General features: G+C 36.6%; 1 protein-coding gene across 43 annotated transcripts in view; it reads left to right on the top strand.

Moving 5' to 3' along the window:
• LOC144302962 (uncharacterized) overlaps positions 1–18,977 on the top strand; it is a 776,799-nt gene that overhangs the window by 184,031 nt on the left and 573,791 nt on the right. For 22 of the 43 annotated variants that reach the window (XR_013369997.1, XR_013369988.1, XR_013369987.1 and 19 more), the window contains 2 exons: positions 700–792; positions 1,277–1,908. The exons of 15 other annotated variants lie outside the window; for them this stretch is intronic. Coding sequence is in view for 10 of the 28 variants with exons in the window: in XM_077880553.1 (XP_077736679.1) it covers positions 700–792; positions 1,277–1,318 (135 nt within the window). In the remaining 18 variants the exon portion in view is untranslated. Of the gene's footprint in view, positions 1–699; positions 793–1,276; positions 1,909–2,154; positions 4,618–18,977 lie in introns of those variants that run through there. 6 more of the 43 variants (XR_013369996.1, XR_013369993.1, XM_077880549.1 and 3 more) reach the window with 2 other exon arrangements.

The raw sequence follows: 18,977 nt of genomic DNA, 5'->3' as shown, positions 1-18,977 counted from the left end.
GAAGCCTGGTACATGGCAGGTAACTTAGTAAATATTTATCAAATAATGGAGTGAAGGATAATGAGAAATGTCCTTGGAGCCAAAAGATGTGGGTATGAGACTCTGCTCTGTTGTCCACAATCTCTGGTAGCTAAGACAAGGAACTTAGTCTCAATTTCTTCTCAACAGAGGAAGAAATAGCTGCTTTCCAAGACTTCTGGACAGGCTGAATTGGATAATTAATATGAAAGTTCTTTGAGAACTTGTTTAGATATATGTAATGTATTGTTATTCTTTAATGAAATTGCTACTCATGGCTTACTGTTTAAACAAGTGTAAGAGGGTCTAGGATACTATGAGACAAAAGACATTATTACCAATTAAAAATCGGATTTTTGAAAGAAAGTCACCATGTAAATTAAAAAAAAAGTGATACTTTAATGATAGGATAATTTTGGTGACATAAGAAAAAAAGACTGAGAATCATGAGATCTAAAACCTAGTACTGGCTTTGCTAGTCCTTAAATATGTGATTTTTGGCAAGTCCCTCTGTTTGCCTCATTTGATCAGGAGACTGGACTAAGTGATTTTGAAAAGTCTTTTCCAGTTCTTTGATTCATTGATGCAGATCTGAGCAGACTCAAAAACATGTCAGGTTTTCTGTTTTTAAATCCATATGCTTGTGTTTCTGTATACCTCAGAGTTTTATTTTGTTCTTAGTATTTGAGAAATACTAAGTCTCCGATTAAAGGAGCCTCAGGAGTTATAGAAGGGGAGTCAGAAGAGAAGGGACATCGGGAAAGTACGGAACAGGTAATTTGGTTTTGTGTGGCCCATCATTTTGCAGAATTAGATATATCTTTAAAAATATTTTATTTATTTAATTGGCAGAAAGAGAGCACAAGGAGAGGGGAGGGATAGAGGGAGAAGTAGGCACTCCAAGGAGCAGGGACTCTGATGCGGGATTTGATCCCAGGACTCTGGGGTCATGACCTGAGCCGAAGGCAGTTGGTTAACTGACTGAGCCCCCCAGGTGCCCCAAATTAGATACTTTAAATGCAACTGGAAGTCTCTGAGTGACCGCAGGGTTCCTGAGGTACTGTCCTGAACTTTCTTCCTTTCCTTTCTGTCGTTAAGGGACTCTCACAGAAGAGTAGTGGCATCTAGGCTAGGAGCTACTGGCCTGCCTGGATATTGCCAGTGACTCTCCCTGGGCTCTTTGTTCTGTTTGAGGAATGGAAAGAAAGCTCTCTAGTAGTCACAGCTCATGGAGACTTTGTTTACCTTTCAATGACAGGTGATTTGTGAAGAGCCAAGAGAGGCAGCGATCCTGACCTGAGCGAAGAGCAGTTAGCCAAGCGTTTTCTGCAGGAAAATGACCTGACTCTGTCACTGTGAGAAGGGGATTGTGGGGACATCAGCAAACCTATCACTGTCATCCTTCTCACTGCTGCCTTAGAAATGCACTTCTAAAGTTTTGAACTTACCCAACCAAATTTGCATTTTGAAATATTTCTGTTGCTTGAGTTTCTTATGTGGTTTCCTTACTTGTTAGGAAGATAAATCTTGCATATATAGCAGTGGGGGCAAGGGACTGGTGGTTTATTGCATAAATTTAGAAAAATGCTACTTTTTTCTAAAAAAAAAAAAAAACCTTCTATGACAAGGGCTTTCCTCTTATTTACTACTACTACCGTTACTATTATTTACTTTAAAAGATTTGGAGATCAGAGGTGCCTGGGTGGCTCAGTCAGTTAAGCGTCCCTTGATTTGGGGTTAGGTCATGATCTCAGGGTCGCGAGATGGAGCCCTGGGTCAGGTTCTGTGCTCAGCAGGGAGTCTGCTTCTCTCTCTCTCTCTCTCCCCCTCACTCTGCCCTTCCCCCACTCTCTCAAACAAATAAAATAAAATAAAAAAATTTGGAAATCATGTTCATCCATATATACTCCATCCAATTTCAATTTATTGGGCCTCTTCCTGCTTAGCAATTTTAGTTCATGGCTCTTTCTTGAGGGAGGTTAACAGTGAAATAAACTATTATGCTCCCAAGAGGGGAAAAAATAGAAACCCAAATAAGACGTCACTATCATACCTCGTTTAGGGTTTCCTCTGAAGTCTCTTTCACCTAGAATTCACTTCTGCTAACCTGAGGCCTGTGATCTTATTTAATATCAGCTGGTAATAAAGAGCCCTTCAGCTAACTACGGCCACATTCCACTATTAACTGCAGCTCTTGAAGCAGTCATCGAGGGAAGGGGAGTCGGAAGCCTTCAATGTCAAGACGTTTAGAGGTACTCTAGCATCAATCAAGATGCACGTCGCTAAGTGCCTGCTTTCATTTACATGAAATATTCATACAGCATTCCGTTTTGCTTTTCTCTCTCCTAATCATCACTTTTCGGAAGAAGCTACAATCATCTCAGTTAGGGGAGGGTGTTATGGGACGTGCTGTACCTTTCAAAGTCAGGCTTCCTGCAGATAGCTAGTTCTGTAATGAGGCAGCAGACTGCATAGACCACCAAAGGTCTCCCTCACAGAGGCTGGCCTTGTTATCATGTACTATTCATCTTCAAGTATACAACTTAGTGCAAATGAAAGTAATTAATTAACCATAACAAACCTGTCAAAAAGCTATTTAGGATTTTGACAGAAAAAATTTAACATTTGCTTTAAGTGGAAAACAAAAATCGTCTAGCTCAGAAAATTCAGAAGCAATTCTATTTACACAAGCTTTCCTATTACTGCCGTCTGTTAATTACATGATAAGTAGCATTTAAATTAATTTCTAGTTCTTTTGACTTATATTAATTGTATGATGCTTTTATAGTTGATACAGATTTTTAAAAAAAGAAGTCCTAGGTGGGAAAATTTGCTGCTAATAAGTAATTTCAAAAAGTAGGTATAAGATACATTGGTCATCTAAATAATAATTACGAGTATATGGTATTTGTGGCAACATGGATGGACTTTGAAGACATTATGCTAAGTGAAATATGCCAGAGAAAGAGAAAGACAGTGTATTATCTCACTTATATATAGAATCTAAAACAAAGCATAGAAACAGAGATTAGCATGTGGTTAACAGAGGCAGGGGTTGATGGCGAGAGGATTGGAGGAAGGTAGTCAAATGGTACAAACTTGCAGTTAAAAATAAATACTGAGGATATAATGTACAGGATGATGGCTAGCTAACACTGCTATATGATATATAGGAAAGCTAGTAAGAGAATAAATCTTGGATTCTCATCACAAGGAGAAAAAATTTTCTTTCTTTAATCATTTCTTCTTTTTATTGTATCTATATGAGAAGATGAACCTATTATGGTGATCATTTCACACAATATATGTAAATAAAACCATCATGCTGCTTGCCTTAAACTTACGCAGTGAAGTATATCAACTACTTACTACTTCTCAATAAAACTAGAGGGGGAATAATAAAGAGTACATGGTAACTGGAGAGTCTCTCCTTCCTCTCTCTTTCCCTGCCTTTCTCCATTCTTTACTCTTCCTTCCTTCCTTCTAAAATAGTGATTTACTTGTATATTGGATTTCTCCTCCTCAAACAGTAAGCTAGGTCCCTAGAATGGCATTCATTTGATACAATCCTTTGGAATGATACACCAATGATGAAATTGTTTCCTTATGAAAGGAGTATTTCATCTGCCTTTGTTTCTGATAGGTAAAGAAAAAGGGTAATGATCTACTGTGCAAGATTTCTGATCCATCATCTAGAAGTTAAAATTTCTTTCCAAAGATTTTCCTGTGTTATATCTATTCCTACTTGTCTATCCAGGTCTGGTCATGGCACAGGGAGATATAGGAGTTGGTCTTTGCTTGTGGAAATAGCTTTTGCAAATGTTTTTTTACATTGAACAAGAAATGTCAGATGAATTGTTAAAGTCTAATGGCATTGAATAAACGTGCAATGTTTTTACTTAGAGCACTATATTTTTAACAGGAACATTTCATAATCGGTACACACTAGAAATGTACTCATTTTCAAAGTTAGAAATGTTAATGGCCCTGAAACAGTTCATTCTTCTTGTCCGTTTAACCCTTCATGCTATATAGACTGAAACAGCAACCTGAGTGGGCAGGATGAGGTCAGTTTTCATTTAGGTAGGCCGTTTCTGCTTTAGAACAGAATGTCAAAATTGTAGCTGATTGCCCAGAATTGGAATATAAATGACAGATTGGTAAAACCTTTGAAAAAAATTCTCAAATGCTAGTTGAATCCTTATACATTTTACCACACAATTCTAAATGTATTTGTCTCCCTTTTGACCCATTTTACATGGAGTCATCTTTTTAAAGTCATACTATATTTCTCTAAATAACACAAAATACACTAAAGATTATATTTTAAGAAAAAAGAAGCCCCTAAATTCCAATGATTTGTGCTCAGATGGATTAAAGTGGGTAATATAAAGCAATTTGGAATAATTCAGATCAATGATCTTTAGTTATCTTAAATAAACAATCATACTTAGTCACATATAAAGTACAATTGTGGTTTTTCAAAGTGAAAAAAATGCCGAAGATAAAAATTTAAGAAAATTGTATATGCTGCTTCTTCATTGTCAAGATGGTTAGGATCTTTGTTCCAAATGAAAAAACAACAACAGAAATAATAATAAAGAGTTTGAATACATTCCCAGTGTTGCTCTTCACTGTGTGATCAATGTTTATCAATAAACAAGTGGGGTAAAAATTGAGGTAATCAAGAGTTTCATAGTAACTTTGTTTTAAATGTTATTTTGTGGCTATTTTTTTTATTTACTCTGGATAAGAATTTTTTCCCTTCTCTTTGCTATTTAAACTTGATAACAATTTGAAGAAGTTTTATCTTTGTTTATTCCTCTAAAAGTGCTTTTCTAGGAAAAAGAAACCCTGAGAGTAATAGAAATTGATATTTCAAACTACAACAAAAGTTGACACAAGAATTGTAAACAGAACACAATTTGCCAGTAATTTTAAAAGATGCTGGAACATGGAATAAAAAGAAAATACCATGGGGTTTAAGATCCAGTATATTAAGCATTCAAATACAAATAATGACTCTAGAACAAGCACCTTTTTAACATTAACGAGTTGCTGAGCATGTTAACACCCACGGTTCCACCCATCTTGAATGAATTTAAAGCCATTTGGAGTAGTGCAATTGCGTTATTTTGTAAAACTGAGTCATAAGTGGCAAAATCCATTACTTACTCCCTTCTTTGTATGTGACTTCTAAAGTTGATGTGCTTCTACTTTATGGCCTGACACTATTGTGCACGTATTTAAACATTTCAAGTAACTAACGTAAAACAGGTCATTTCCCTTTCTTCTTCCCACCATAACATATGGGTTGGCTCAAATTCCAAGTTTGCTGAAACCTGCTGAAGTTTGCAGGGTTTGAATCAGATGTAACCTATCATACCTGTGGGATATCATTAATCCCTGGAAGTAGTGGGAACTTTTGAGTAATTGTTAGCTTTTGATTTTATGACAGTGGTTTTGACTGTAGCTCACTCACTAGGCAGATTTAAAAGAATTGGTTCTCCTTGTCCTGTGTCCCTTTGGGTTCTCAAAATAGGAAATACTCTGAAATATGACATTAGGGATGGGTCTTGTGGAGGTAAATTTTCATGGATAGAAGGAAGGGTGTGTGTGTGTGTGTTAATGACTCGTGCTGGAGTTTTACAGTAATATGGACAGGCTATTGGTGAAAAATTGTCTTTGCTTTTCTTTTCAACCTAGCTGTCTGATGGTTACTTTTTCTGAAAATGGCTCAGCTGCTTTGCTTGGGTTGAGACCTCATTTCAAGGCAATAGTAACCATTAGTAAGCCATTTAAGGCAATAGTAACCATCCATATGGCAACACACAAAGGCTCATAAAAAAGGTAATGATTGCTATTTCAAATTAATATCATTCCCATCAGCAATCACCTTAGGAAGTGTTAGTAATGCTAGTTTCTCAAAGGCCCTCTTTATAATTTGCCTTCCTATTCTGTTCTAAACTGTTCTTGCCTTTAAAAAATATATATCTCATTTAATTTTTTTCTTTCTTGTTTTAAAAGAGCTTTACGGGGGTATAATTTACACACCATAAAATTCAGACATTGTAAGTGTAGAATTCAATGAGTGTTAGTAAATTTACAGAGTTGTGCAACCAGTACCACAATTGAATTTTAAAATATTTCCATTACCTCAAAAGGAAATCTCACACTCATTTGGAATCAATCCCCATTTCCACCCCTCTCTCCAGGCAACCCCTAATTTGTTGTTTGTTACTATAGATTATTCTTTTCTGGAAAGGAAAATCATATAAATAGAATTATACAATATTCATATGTATGTATCTTGCTTTTTTCACTTAGTAAAATATTTTTGAGATTTATCCACATGGTGGCATTTATCAGTAGCTGATTCCTTCTTATTGTTGAGTGGTCTTCCATTGTATGGATGGATATACCAAGTTTGGTTTATCTGTTCATCAGCTGATAGACATTTGGATTATGTCTATTTTTTGGCCATTATGCATAATGGTGCTATTTAAATTCACTAAAGAATATTAGTAAATCTTTAACAACTTAAGGTAGCTTTGGGTTTGGAAAACAGAAAAACTCATTTGAGGGCTAGTGGATAGGCAGATAAAGAGTGAAAGTATTGATTGTTATTAAAAGTAAAGTGTGATTATAGGAAAGATGTATGTGATTGGCCAGTTGTTCTGGAGGCATTTCCTAAGAGCACCTATCAACGTATTTTTAGTAATGTCAGTCTCTTTATCATTTAATTATTCTCCCTATAGATTAGATCTAGTATATTTATTTTTAAAAATGAATCTGATTACTGTGTAGTCAGGTCCTGAGCTATGTATTCATTTTTTCCAAGTTATGTTTCAGAGAACAAAGTTTAGTCATTCTACACTTTTTCTTGAATAATAACTCTGACAGATACTCAAAGTAATATTTATCATCCAAATTTTTAAATCAGAAATTATAATCAGATTATTAATACATTGATAGTATGATCATTATTCTTTAAGCACTTTGTTACTATGGGATAATTGCAGATTTTGAAAGATGAAGCACCCTGTATTTACTCTTTTTTGCTACGTATTTGTACATAGATATCTCATGACATGTATCATTTCTGTACAGTGTGGAATAGATATGTGGGTCTGTGTTGGAATATTTCATTAACATAATCACCTACAGGTATAAAACCGGTGAAAATCATCTCACTTTAGCTGTTTATTAATACTCTGAAAAATCTATGGTCTCTGGTTAACAATTGTTAGTTTAGGGACGCCTGGGTGGCTCAGCAGTTGGGTGCCTGCCTTTGACTCAGGGCGTGATCCTGGAATTCGGGATCGAGTGAGTCCTGCATTGGGCTTCCTGCAATGGGAGCCTGCTTCTCCCTCTGCCTATGTCTCTGCCTCTCTCAGTCTGTGTCTCTTGTGAATAAATTAATAAATCTTTAAAAAAACCAATTGTTAGTTCATATAATTGTCAGCCACAAATAGTTGGTTGATATCATTTATTTAGCCATTCAAAATTATGGAAACTATGCTTAATTTAGAAATTGTACATTTGTATTTCTGGCTCCTGCAAGATGAAACATAAACCCATTAATCCACCTTAGAACTTTTAAACTTCCCTTCTTTTACATCTGTAGTTCTCATTATCCAGAAGTTATTCTGTCCCTTCTGTTAAATTACTTTATGGTGCAGCTTATACGAACATGTCTTGCTTTCATCTAACATTTCAAATAGGGCAAAGACTGCTGTACAATTTCCAAACACAACTGTGCTAACAGAGATGAATTACTAGAGTTTATATAATTTATATTAGGAATTCATAGACCTAGCAAAAGGGATTAGTACATTTTATTTCAGGGTAGGAGATGATCCTGTCATTAATGGTCGATACTTTCATCATCTTTTAAACCTGAGGAATTTCCTGGGTGACAAGACTGTAAGGACATATCAGAGATTCACAGCTGTGAGCTTTATCTGGACATGCACTGCTTTACTCGCAGTATGTGGACTACGTCCCATCAAAACTGGATTAGGCTGTCAATCACATCTTCCGATGTATATTGTATTATGATTTTTTGAAAATGTCACTGAGATCAGAGTAATTTCTTGGCTAATTGCATCTTGTCTCTTCTTAATACCGTGCATTTAATGGTTTCATTACCTGACGTGACAATCACAGTTTCTAGTCTAGTATTAGGGGCAGTTTTATTCCCCTTCTTTTCTGCACACACATGCACACACTCACACACATCTAAGGCACTTCTTTAATAAAAAAGAAAAAAGATATATTTAAGACACTTCTGTTTTTTTGTGAAATAAAATGTATGTGTAGGATTCCTTGTTTTCTCTGTGGTTTAACAAATACATAATACTTGAAATTGTTTCTGTAATCCCCAAAGCATACCCAATGCTTAATACAGTATTTTCCTTCTCTGTTATGGAAATATATTAAGGAAGATATTAACCTTTAAGAAACTGTCACTCATTACTCACGTTGCCTGTGCTTTCCTCTAGAGAATCTGCTCCAAACACAAAAATATTTGTGTTTCAGTATTACCTATTTAGCCATGAGAGATTCATTTGGATGAACATTAGGTTTCATTAAATCCTACTTCGGTGCATGCAGCTCTAGTACTACCTGTTACTGGTAGAAAAATGGGCAACAAGAGATATTAAAATCCCTGTAATCATGAGTTGCTCTGAAAAGATAGTTATTAAGTCTTCCTGAATATACTCAGGTTTAGATTAAAATAGGTACAAGAGACACATGGATGAATAATGTAATGTGCTAATCTCACATTAGTATGGACAAATAACTGTGATTTCTGGGTAGAGAGAAAAACAGAACTTCGGTTTTGTTTTATTCTGTAGTTGTTAAAGATCATCTTTAGTACCATAGTGTGATATCACGGTCTTTAGGGGTTTAGCTATAGGCCTCATGGGGAGAGGGTTTCAAACAAAGGTTTATGAGACATTGTTCCAGTCATTAAAATGAAGTAACTTCCAATGGGTTCTGTTGATTATGTACTGCAAAGTAGAATGATGGTGGTGGTGGTTGGGGAAAACAAGCACTAGCTGGAAAGCAGTGCAGAAGCGTCTTAGGGGTAGATTTTGTTCCGTTGGTGCCTCTGGCAGCTCTCATGTCCATCAGTGGCAGGGAAGGGTTGTACTTCTGGTGTCCTTTGATTTTCCTGTGCCACTGAAAATACTAATTGTGAGCTACAGGGAAAGAGATATGGATGAAAGATGGGCAGATTTTGCCTGGCTTTCATGGTAGGGGGCGGCAGCTGAAGGATGCACTTGTGTTTAGATCTGACAGCAGCTGTGGTATCCAATTCAAATTCACTGTGGCAGGAAGAAAGAGTGTGAATGCTAAAGTATCCAAGGTGTTTGTAAATACTCTGCTTTGCTAACCATTCAAATCTGGTTTGCATAGATTGCTGCAGTTGCCTGTATAAATGTAGAATGACATTTATAAAAAAATAACGTGCAACCGGTGATGAGTTTTCCTTCTAAATGTTTTTTAAAACAGTACTGCACGATTCATTGGTATTCATATAAAATAGAGGAAGAGTGATGATTAAGAAGCAGCTTCTGACTACTGTGTATTTCAGGGGAGAAAATTAATTGTGATTTCAAAAACCTTCCTCCACATGGGTTCAAGGATCACCTTTTTTTTTTTTTTTTTTTTTTAGCTTCGGGTAGATTTCAAAGTTAACGAACTACTCACTTGTCTTGCAAAAAGGACTTACTAAACTGGTTGTGATTTTTTTTTTCATTGAATGGGTAGTGCAATGTCCCAAGAGCTTTAGACATTGGAAAGTCACATAACAGTCATCAGGTACCCACTCTTAAGTAGGTGACTTTATTAGTATACTGACTTCAGTGCATCTCTAAAGGGACTTCTAAGTGATTCATCCTATTTGCTTCTAAGTACCGGAATGTGGAACTTATTCATATGAGGCACCTTCTGAGGTGACAAGTGCCCCTCTGTAAATCTTCCCATGTCTGTTTTCTCAGAGCCTCCTGGAGATGTCATCATTGTAGATAATGTTACCAAGAAAATAGGTAAGAATAAAGGTAACTTGGAATCCCATTACCCATTTTGTTTTGTGGTAGCAAAGAATAGATTAGGGAGAAGTAGCTGAGATTTAAAAAGGGGGAGAGAGGGACAAGCATAGACACGTTGTAGTTTTGACTTGAAAAGAAGAGTCAACAGCTGCATTTTAGAGCCGTATTTACATTGAATTGTGTCATTTTTTAAAGCACATTCAGGCAGATGTGGGCTTAGGTTGCAGTTGCCATTGGGTACTTCTTTTATTTCACTTGGACTTCTGTGGCCCTGTGCAGAAAGTCTCCCGGCCTAGTCTGTGGCAATGCAGAACATCAGATCTCAGTGTTGAATAGCTTGGATTTTCAATTTTTAACCTGTCCACCTGGGATTACCCTTGTTGCCCTGGCTTATGAATGAGACAGCAGTCCCACTTTGGCCTGAAGAATCCACAGTGATAGATGGTTGGGTGACCCTCGACTGTTTTTCATACTGTCTCCTGAATGGATAAATGTGTCAGAATTAAAAGATAGTTTATGCCTTGACATCAGAGAGGAAAAATGAAATAAAGCTGTGTTGTCACCTGCCTGGTAATGAATAAACACCAGAGATCGATGTCTGTGCTCCTTTGGAAAAGATCACCAGTGACATTGGGGCTTTACTTAGGAGAGGGCAAGAAATGCCTTGATTGAGAGGAATTACTTAGGCAATATTTTGTTGTTATACTTGGAATTATAGCTGACAACTCCAAGTATGTCATCAATAGAGTCTTGGGCTATGCATATAACTAAGGGCAGCCTCCTTTAAATTAAAGGACCCTTCATGTGAGCTTCAGCAGGCTCAAAACCCTTGTGAAACGGTGTGCAAATTCTGTGCAAACTCTGGATTTTCCTGTGTCTGTGTGTGGGGAGACTCTGAAAGAGTCTGTGATTGAAAAATAGATTAAGAACACCTCTGATAATGAAATGTCAAGATCATTAATAGAGGAATACACCATCAACACTGAATTTTTATTATACCTAGTGGTTGGTACCAAAGTCATTGAGTGAGGCGAAGATCACAAGAAGCCGAATTTTCCATAAAAATTTCTTAGGAAAGCACATAATAAGACTGATACACTTTCTTTGGAAAACGCCAAGCAGTTGGTTTTCCTTCTTTCCAGGTGAGCCCCAGATTTCTCTACCAATTTCACAGTCATCATAGGATACAGAAGATGAAAAAAAAACAAAACAAAACAAAAAAAAACACCAGCACAGTTTAAATTGTTCTCTCAGCCTCTAAACTTTGGTTGAACATATTTAGTTGAGTTCAAGCAGAATAACAATGCATTTGTTACATGATTTGATCATCCTGGTAGTTTTTGAAGATGGCCAAGCAGATGTAGAGTTATTCCTATTTTACATATCAGGAAATTGAGACTCAGAAAGGGTGACTGAACTAAATATCTTAGTTTTTAGATGGAAAATCTTATTTATTACCTCAACTCAGAGGTGAATTATGTTATTTCCTATGGTTCCTATAGTAAATGGCAGAATAAAGACCAGACTTTATTTCTCAATATCTAAATCAAAGATATTTTCACTAGAAGGAGAAAGTAAATAATGCTAACCAGTAAAAAATGTTAATAATGATAGAAGTAGCAAAGATATTGTAATTACAATATGATAATATCCCAGGGTCCTTTAGAAAAAACTTTTCCCTCGAATGTGTTTTTTTTTCAGTAATCTGATTTTCCATTTTCTAATTTTTCTGTGAATTACAAGTTCAAGTATCTATGAAAACACTAAATATTAGCCATCGGGTTAATCCTGCTATTGGAGTCTCTGTAGGTGTCTAGTGAGATATGATATACATGAAGGTCTTTTGACAAATCCATAAATATGAGCATGATTGTAAGGTCAAATGTTATGAACAACATTATTGTTATGGTTATTACTACTACTATAGCATATTAGCTACTGTATACATTTGTGCTTCTTAACAGGAATAAGGGGTGAGGAGAACAGGATATATTTGAATTATCCAGGAAGATTTTTTTTCAAAATACACATTATGCCCTTATTAATCCTAGGTCTTCTTCCACCTTCCTCCATTTTTCAAGATGTATGAGAATCTTAGACTTGTGTGCATATTGTAAATAAGCAAACAACAAAAATAAACTCCCACATGATTGTGGCTTGTATCTCTTGGTTGTTAACCAGTAATACTCTCGGGAATAAATTTATTCATTTACTCTCTTGCTCAGCCATCACATACTTTTGAGCATGTACTGTATGCTAGGCACTGAGCCTGCTGGGCGATTCATGTACTAGCTTAAAAGATAGTTTCCACTTCTGCAGCTTTCCATTTATATTTGCTAGTAGAAGCATGTTGTGGAGACACTGATACTTATCCTGATATCAGTTTTCATGTTACTGAGGAGTTGATAAGACAAAGAGACACATTTAAGGGCTACTATCCTTACTAGAAACAGTGGACTTTGGCAACTGCCAGGTATGTGTCCAGTCACCTACATCTATGTCATTTCAGAGAAGAGATGTAGAAAGGAAGAGGTCAGAGGAGTGTTCAGTGGGCCAAGGATACTATGGCTCTTTTAAAAATAGCCCTTATTATGATACGTGGTGAATATCAAAAGCAATGATGTACTATTGCTATGTGTACTCTTTTGTTGGGCTTAAAGATAGATTTTTATTGAAAATCAACAGATGCGGAATACATTACAGGTACATGAAATAACAGGTATTCACTTGATGCTATATATAGCATGGGAATCTCCTTGGCCAAATTGTAATGCTAAGGTAGGCAAGGTCTGAGATTCTAAGAGTCATATCAGTCGTTGGTAGCCTTGTCTTTATGTACACTGATTTCTATTTTACTTAAAATCTCCTTTCCCTTTTTTCTAAATTCTTTTTTTTTAATTTTATTTACTTATGATAGTCATACAGAGAGAGAGAGAGGCAGAGACATAGGCAGATCCTTTCCCTTTTTTCTATGGCCTTCCCAGCTTGTATGGCTCATTTGACTTGTACTTGTCCCTGCAACAAAGTATCAAATAACATGGGTGCTCCATACTTCACAGACCTAGCACTGAATCTTATGATATCTTATGATTTATCCAGTTCTCTCCTACTTCAGAACAGGTTATATACTGAGATCATGTTTTTTATCTTATTTTAAAATCACTCTGTACTTTGTTCTGCCTATTAAAAACTTTAGCTCCCCTCAGTGTGGCTATGCTACTTACTATGAGAAAATAACCCTTTCATCTGGATTTGGCCCTGGTACCCTCAGTACAAACATAATTCTTATACCTAATTTCCAACTGCCTTTCCAATTTCTTTCATTTCTGTTTATGCTTCACTACTACATATTTCAGTGATTCCTAAATCTGACTCTACTCTGGAAGTACCCAAGGAGTTTCTAAAAATATAGATTCTAGGGCCAGATACTAGATTTGCTGATTGACCTTTCCAAGGTGTCAGTTTCTGGGATGATAAAAATGATTTATGTCTGTACTGTGTCATATGGTTGCCACTAACTGCATGTGGACATTTAAATTTAAAGTCAAGAAAATTAAAAATGCAGTTCCAAGGTTGTTTCAGCCACATTCAAGTGTGGGTCCCAAGAAACTAACAAAATGGCCTTGCTTTGTTCTTCACAGAGAACCATGATGTTGGATGACCAGTAACTTCCCATTGATTTTAAACTAATTGATTTACTTAATTTCACACACACACACACACACACACACACACACGTTTAAAAATGTCTGCTGAGTCTGGTCCAGGGGTTAAGGAAGGAAAGATCTTAAAAGGTGAGGAGAATGGAAGGGAGGTAGCTGACTCCTGTCCTAAGACAGGAACTTGAGTAGTCTAGAAAAATGCTGATATGAACCCAGTGGGTTTATGGTAGCGTCTATGACTCAATATTTTAAAACATGAGGAATCAAAACAAATATAAGAATGGCTCTGTCACATAAGTGAGAGGATACAGTTGGTCACCCTCAGATAAGTAACTAATTAATATGTCAGAAAATGGTGGCAGGATATTTTGCCCAGTAGTATGTATACACACATACACACAACCCACATATATGAAGATACTCCGAGATGTTGTATTTAACAATGAAAAAAATGGTACAAAATTTTGTGCATGTTAATTAGGAGAAACACGAACCATAGCAGGTCAATTGGACCATATTAGAGTCAGGTTAGATACTATCACTGAGTGGAAGAATGACACATTGAAAGTGCTGAGATATGTAATATCTGTTCTGATTTGCAGCTGAAGGTGGTAGCCATAGTAGGTGACACAAGAATGAAACAGTGAAAGTTAAACTAGAAGTCACTGTTCCCATGAACCGAAGTGATAGGTTCATGATAAGACTCAGTGTTAAATGTAATGATGTTGATATGTATGAAACCCATTTTTAAGGCATAAAATTTAGGGTTAACTTATTTATTCTTTGGAACACAGACACACATTTACAAAATGGGTTTCATATTTAACACAATGTCTGATTTGCTACACAGGGCCACTGTCTTTCCAGCCAGCAAACTGTGACACAACCAATGTTTGGAATTATCATGGGAAGAGATTTATACAAAAGGGGAAAAATGGGATTTCTACCAGTAGAGAGGATCCCAGGAACCAATCAAGCTCCTGTGAGAGTCTCCAGAGTAAAAAAAAATCCCAATAAAAAATGGAATCCATTTGCCATATGGATTATTTCCATCTTAGGCATGATATTTAGGTAATGTCTACTCTTTTTCACTTGGTTCTGATGAGATCAACATAACTACTAGTTCTGCAAATTGTAAACCTCACTAGGGGATAAAATTATCCACATCACTTGTCAAGCAACATGGCAAGGAAACAGTTTTCAGATGTAAATGTTAACTTTCCTTTTCATCTGAGACATTTTCTCTCTATATCCTCTACCACATTGCATGGCAATCTCTTAAAAATACAGAAGATGTGCCTATTTGAAAAGTGTTCCTGGCTACCATTTTATTTATAAAAATTAACTGAATCACTAAATATACTAAAGGTATTTTATTGCTCAAATTCAGTAGAATATTCTAAGACCTGTCATAGTACAAAAAGACAGAATGACAAGTTTAAAAAAAAGAGGCTATACTTAGTTTGGTAAAATTGTTGAATTGTAGTATAAACTAAATATTATAAGTAGCTTTTGTTGTTAACTTAATCAGCAAGTTTTAGTAGAGGATCTTATTTCACCAACATTGTAATTATCATCTGAAATATTTAAATCTATTTTTGTTTATACAATCCTTACCCTATGTAAAGACACAATTTAATGATGATTGTAATTCTGGTGAAAGAATTACAGGTCACAGTTTATACCAGGACCTAAACTGAATCAATCATTATTACCAATATAGGTACAGATTAGCCAGTAGGCTAGGAAGAACATAGAATTTGCAAATGTAATGATCCTGTAAAGTTAGCTGTATCTCCATTATGTTTGGAAGCAGTTAAGTTATGGTTAAAAAATGTTCTTTGGAAACACATGCACTGGGATAGAATTGAGGCTCTGCATGTGAGTCTGGACAAATTATTTATTGCCTCCAGTTTCAGTTGCTCTATCTACAGAATGTCCCTACTCTAGAGCATTATGAGGAATAAAGGAGATTATGTATATAAAGCAATTGGCATAGTGCCTGGCACATATGGGTTCAATGAATACTAAAACGCTGTTGTTGTTTTTTAAAGTATTTCAATTGATTTGGATTCTTAACTCCTGTTACATAACTTTTACTTTTTTTGAAGACGTATTTACCAATTTTAGAGATTTTGTTTTTTGTTTTGGATGGATGTTAATTGAAAAGCACCTAAATAGTATGTGAGCATAAATGGTGAAAAGTGAAGAAAAAGGTGAAAAAGTTATGGGCAGTTTCTTCAAAGTATCCCTGTAGATACATATAGAATGATTTTTACTTAGTTCTGTATTGTGTGTGTGTGTGTGTTTTAAGGTTTTATTTATTTATTCATGAGAGAGAGAGAGAGAGAGACAAGGCAGAGGGAGAAGCAGGCTCCATGCAGGGAGCCCGAACTCAAGGATCATGCCCTGGGCCAAAGGCAGACGCTAAACCGCTAGGCCACCAGGGCTGCCCTGTGTGTGTTTTTAAAAAGACTTTATTTATTTGACAGAGAGAGAGAGAGAGAGAGACAGAGAGACAGAGAGACAGAGAGAGAGAGCACAAGCAGGGGGAGCAGGAGAGGGAAAGGCAGGCCCCCTGCTGCGCAGGGAGCCTGATGCAGGTCTTGTTCCCAGGCCCCCAAGATCATGATCTGAGCTTGAAGGCAGGCACTTAACCAACAGAGCCACCCAGGTGCCCCTCTGTATTGTTTATATAGTTCTGCAACTTACTCTTACAAGTACACTGGATTTACTTTGTTTTTTTTTAACCACTGCATAGTATACTATGGCAGCCACAAGTTCCATACTTCAATCATCCTCTTTAGTGAAGGGCAATTAGGATACTTCCAGTTTTTCAGGATAGGTTTTTTTTTTTTTATTTCCCAAACAGATTTTTTTTTCCAGAATATGTGGGCCTTTGGGAGGTGCTTAGGTCAGTGAAGCCCTCATGAAGAGGGTAAGTGTTCTTATAAAAGAGGCCCATAGAGCTCCCTCACCTCTCCTACCATACAAGGAAAATGCCCTATGAACCAGGAAATGGGTCCTCATTAGAATGTGTCCTTCTGGTGCCTTGATCTTAGACTTTCTAGCTTCCAGAATTATGAGACATAAATTTCTGTTGTTTATAAGCTATCTAGTCTGTGCTAATTGGTTTAGTATCCCAAATGGACTAAGACGACTTAGAAGTTTTCTTTCTTTTCTTTTCTTTTCTTTTCTTTTCTTTTCTTTTCTTTCTTTCTTTCTTTCTTTCTTTCTTTCTTTCTTTCTTTCTTTCTCTCTCTCTCTCTCTCTCTCTCTTTCTTTCTTTCTTTCTTTCTTTCTTTCTTTCTTTCTTTCTTTCTTTCTTAGATTTTACTTATTTGTTCATGAGAGACACAGAGAGAGGCAAAGACACAGGCAGAGGGAGAAGCAGGCTCCTCACAGAGAGCCTGATGTGGGACTGGATCCCTGGACCCGGGGTCACGCCCTGAGCCAAAGGCAGACGCTCAACCGCTGAGCCACCCAGGAGTCCCAGTTAGAAGTTTTCTGGAGACTTCTATGACCCTATGCTATAGGACATAATTCATTGATAAATATGTTTTAAGAAGTTTTCTCCTTCTGGATTTCTTTTTACCTTAAACATATGCACTGACAGCCATTTGTTGAGTATCTACTATGTACCAAGTGCCTTTTGTTCCCATTTCTGATAGTTACAAAAACATGCCCAAGGTTAAAAATTTAAGAATTGGCAGAGCTCATATTTGAAGTCAGGACTCAGAAACCTTCTGTATTTTCAGCAGGCTAAAAATGGTCAAATGACAAGAAACCAATCAGATTGAACCAGAGGGATTTATATAGCATGATTAGATATATTTTAAATATTCATTATATGTCATTGTAGTCCTGGGAGCAGAATCTCAAACCTCTGTTTTCTAATTACATCCTTCTACCCCCCTGCTCAAAATTTTCCAGTGACTCCTAGCACGGTAGGAATAAAATTCAAGCTTTACATGATGCCATCCACTGCATGTTTGATTTGGCCACTCATCAACAACCATGTTTTCAGCCCACTTTTCCACAGCCATTCTGGCCTTTATGAAATTCCAGCAACTCCAGAGATCTCCAAACCTTTGCATTTGCTTCTCTGTACCTGGACCCTTTCCAGCAGATCTATTCAGGGCTTGCTCCCTTATTTCATTCAGGTATCTCTTCAAAGTTCACCTTCTCTTGGGAGGCCTTATGGCCTCATCTGATCATCCTAACCCACCACTTCACTCTGATTCCTCACCCTGCCTTACATTTCTTCCCAACGCTTGTCCCTCCCTCATGTCCTCGTGTGGACTTAAACGTTTTCCTTAGGTATCACCTAGTTGCTGGCCTTCCCCAGTGGAATGTGAGCTACCAAATGCAGGAGCTTATTTCTCTGTACTCACAGAGCCTAGAACAGAGCCAGGTGCAGGGTGTACATGCAGGAAGCTTTTGTTAAAAGAAGGAGTATTGGATTGCCTCAGCGTAGTTTTGCTTGTTTCCTAATATTCATTTTTTAAAGAACTAAATGATCCCATACTTTACCTGTGGCCATGTGTTATTGTGGGTATTTCTTGGGAGCCCAATATTTAACAGAGGCTGGTTTGAATATTAAAATAGAACCAAGTTTATTTTTTCTATCAATCTATCATCTCTCTCTCTCTCTCTCTCTCTCTCCCTCTCTCCCTCTCTCCCTCTCTCCCTCTATCTATCTATGTAGGCTCCGTGCATAATGTGGAGCCCACCATAGAACCTAAACTCACAACCCCAAGATTAAGACCTGAACTGAGATCAAGAGTAAGATGCTCAACTGACTGAGCCACCCAGGCACCTCTATTTTTTAATATTTTAAACTTTTATTATTTTTAACTTTTACTGAAGTATCATTTTTTATTGAATATTGAAGTTTTATTGAAACATATTTCAGAAAAATGCATAAAGTAGAAGGGCTCATTTTCACTAACTGTACGGCTGTGTGACTACTACCCAGATGAAGATAAAAGAACATAACTAGTACCCAAGAAGCCCACTCTTGTTCCCTTCCATTCACTACTCACCCTTTTGCCATGGGTATTATGTCCTTGGCTCCTGATCGCATAGGTTAATTTCACCTATTTTTTCACAAATCTTTATTTTAATATTTATTAAAATCTCTGTTCATAATGTTTATCCCTTGTTTGGGGCCCGTTCTCCAAAGTTCTAGAATCTTTTTACCAAGAAAAAATAATTAAGTCCTTTAACATCTTTT

Source organism: Canis aureus, chromosome 32 (assembly GCF_053574225.1).
Source record: "Canis aureus isolate CA01 chromosome 32, VMU_Caureus_v.1.0, whole genome shotgun sequence".
Classification (NCBI taxonomy): Eukaryota; Metazoa; Chordata; class Mammalia; order Carnivora; family Canidae; genus Canis; species Canis aureus.
Note: the sequence above shows the minus strand (reverse complement) of the source record. Positions and strands in the feature narration are given on the sequence as shown.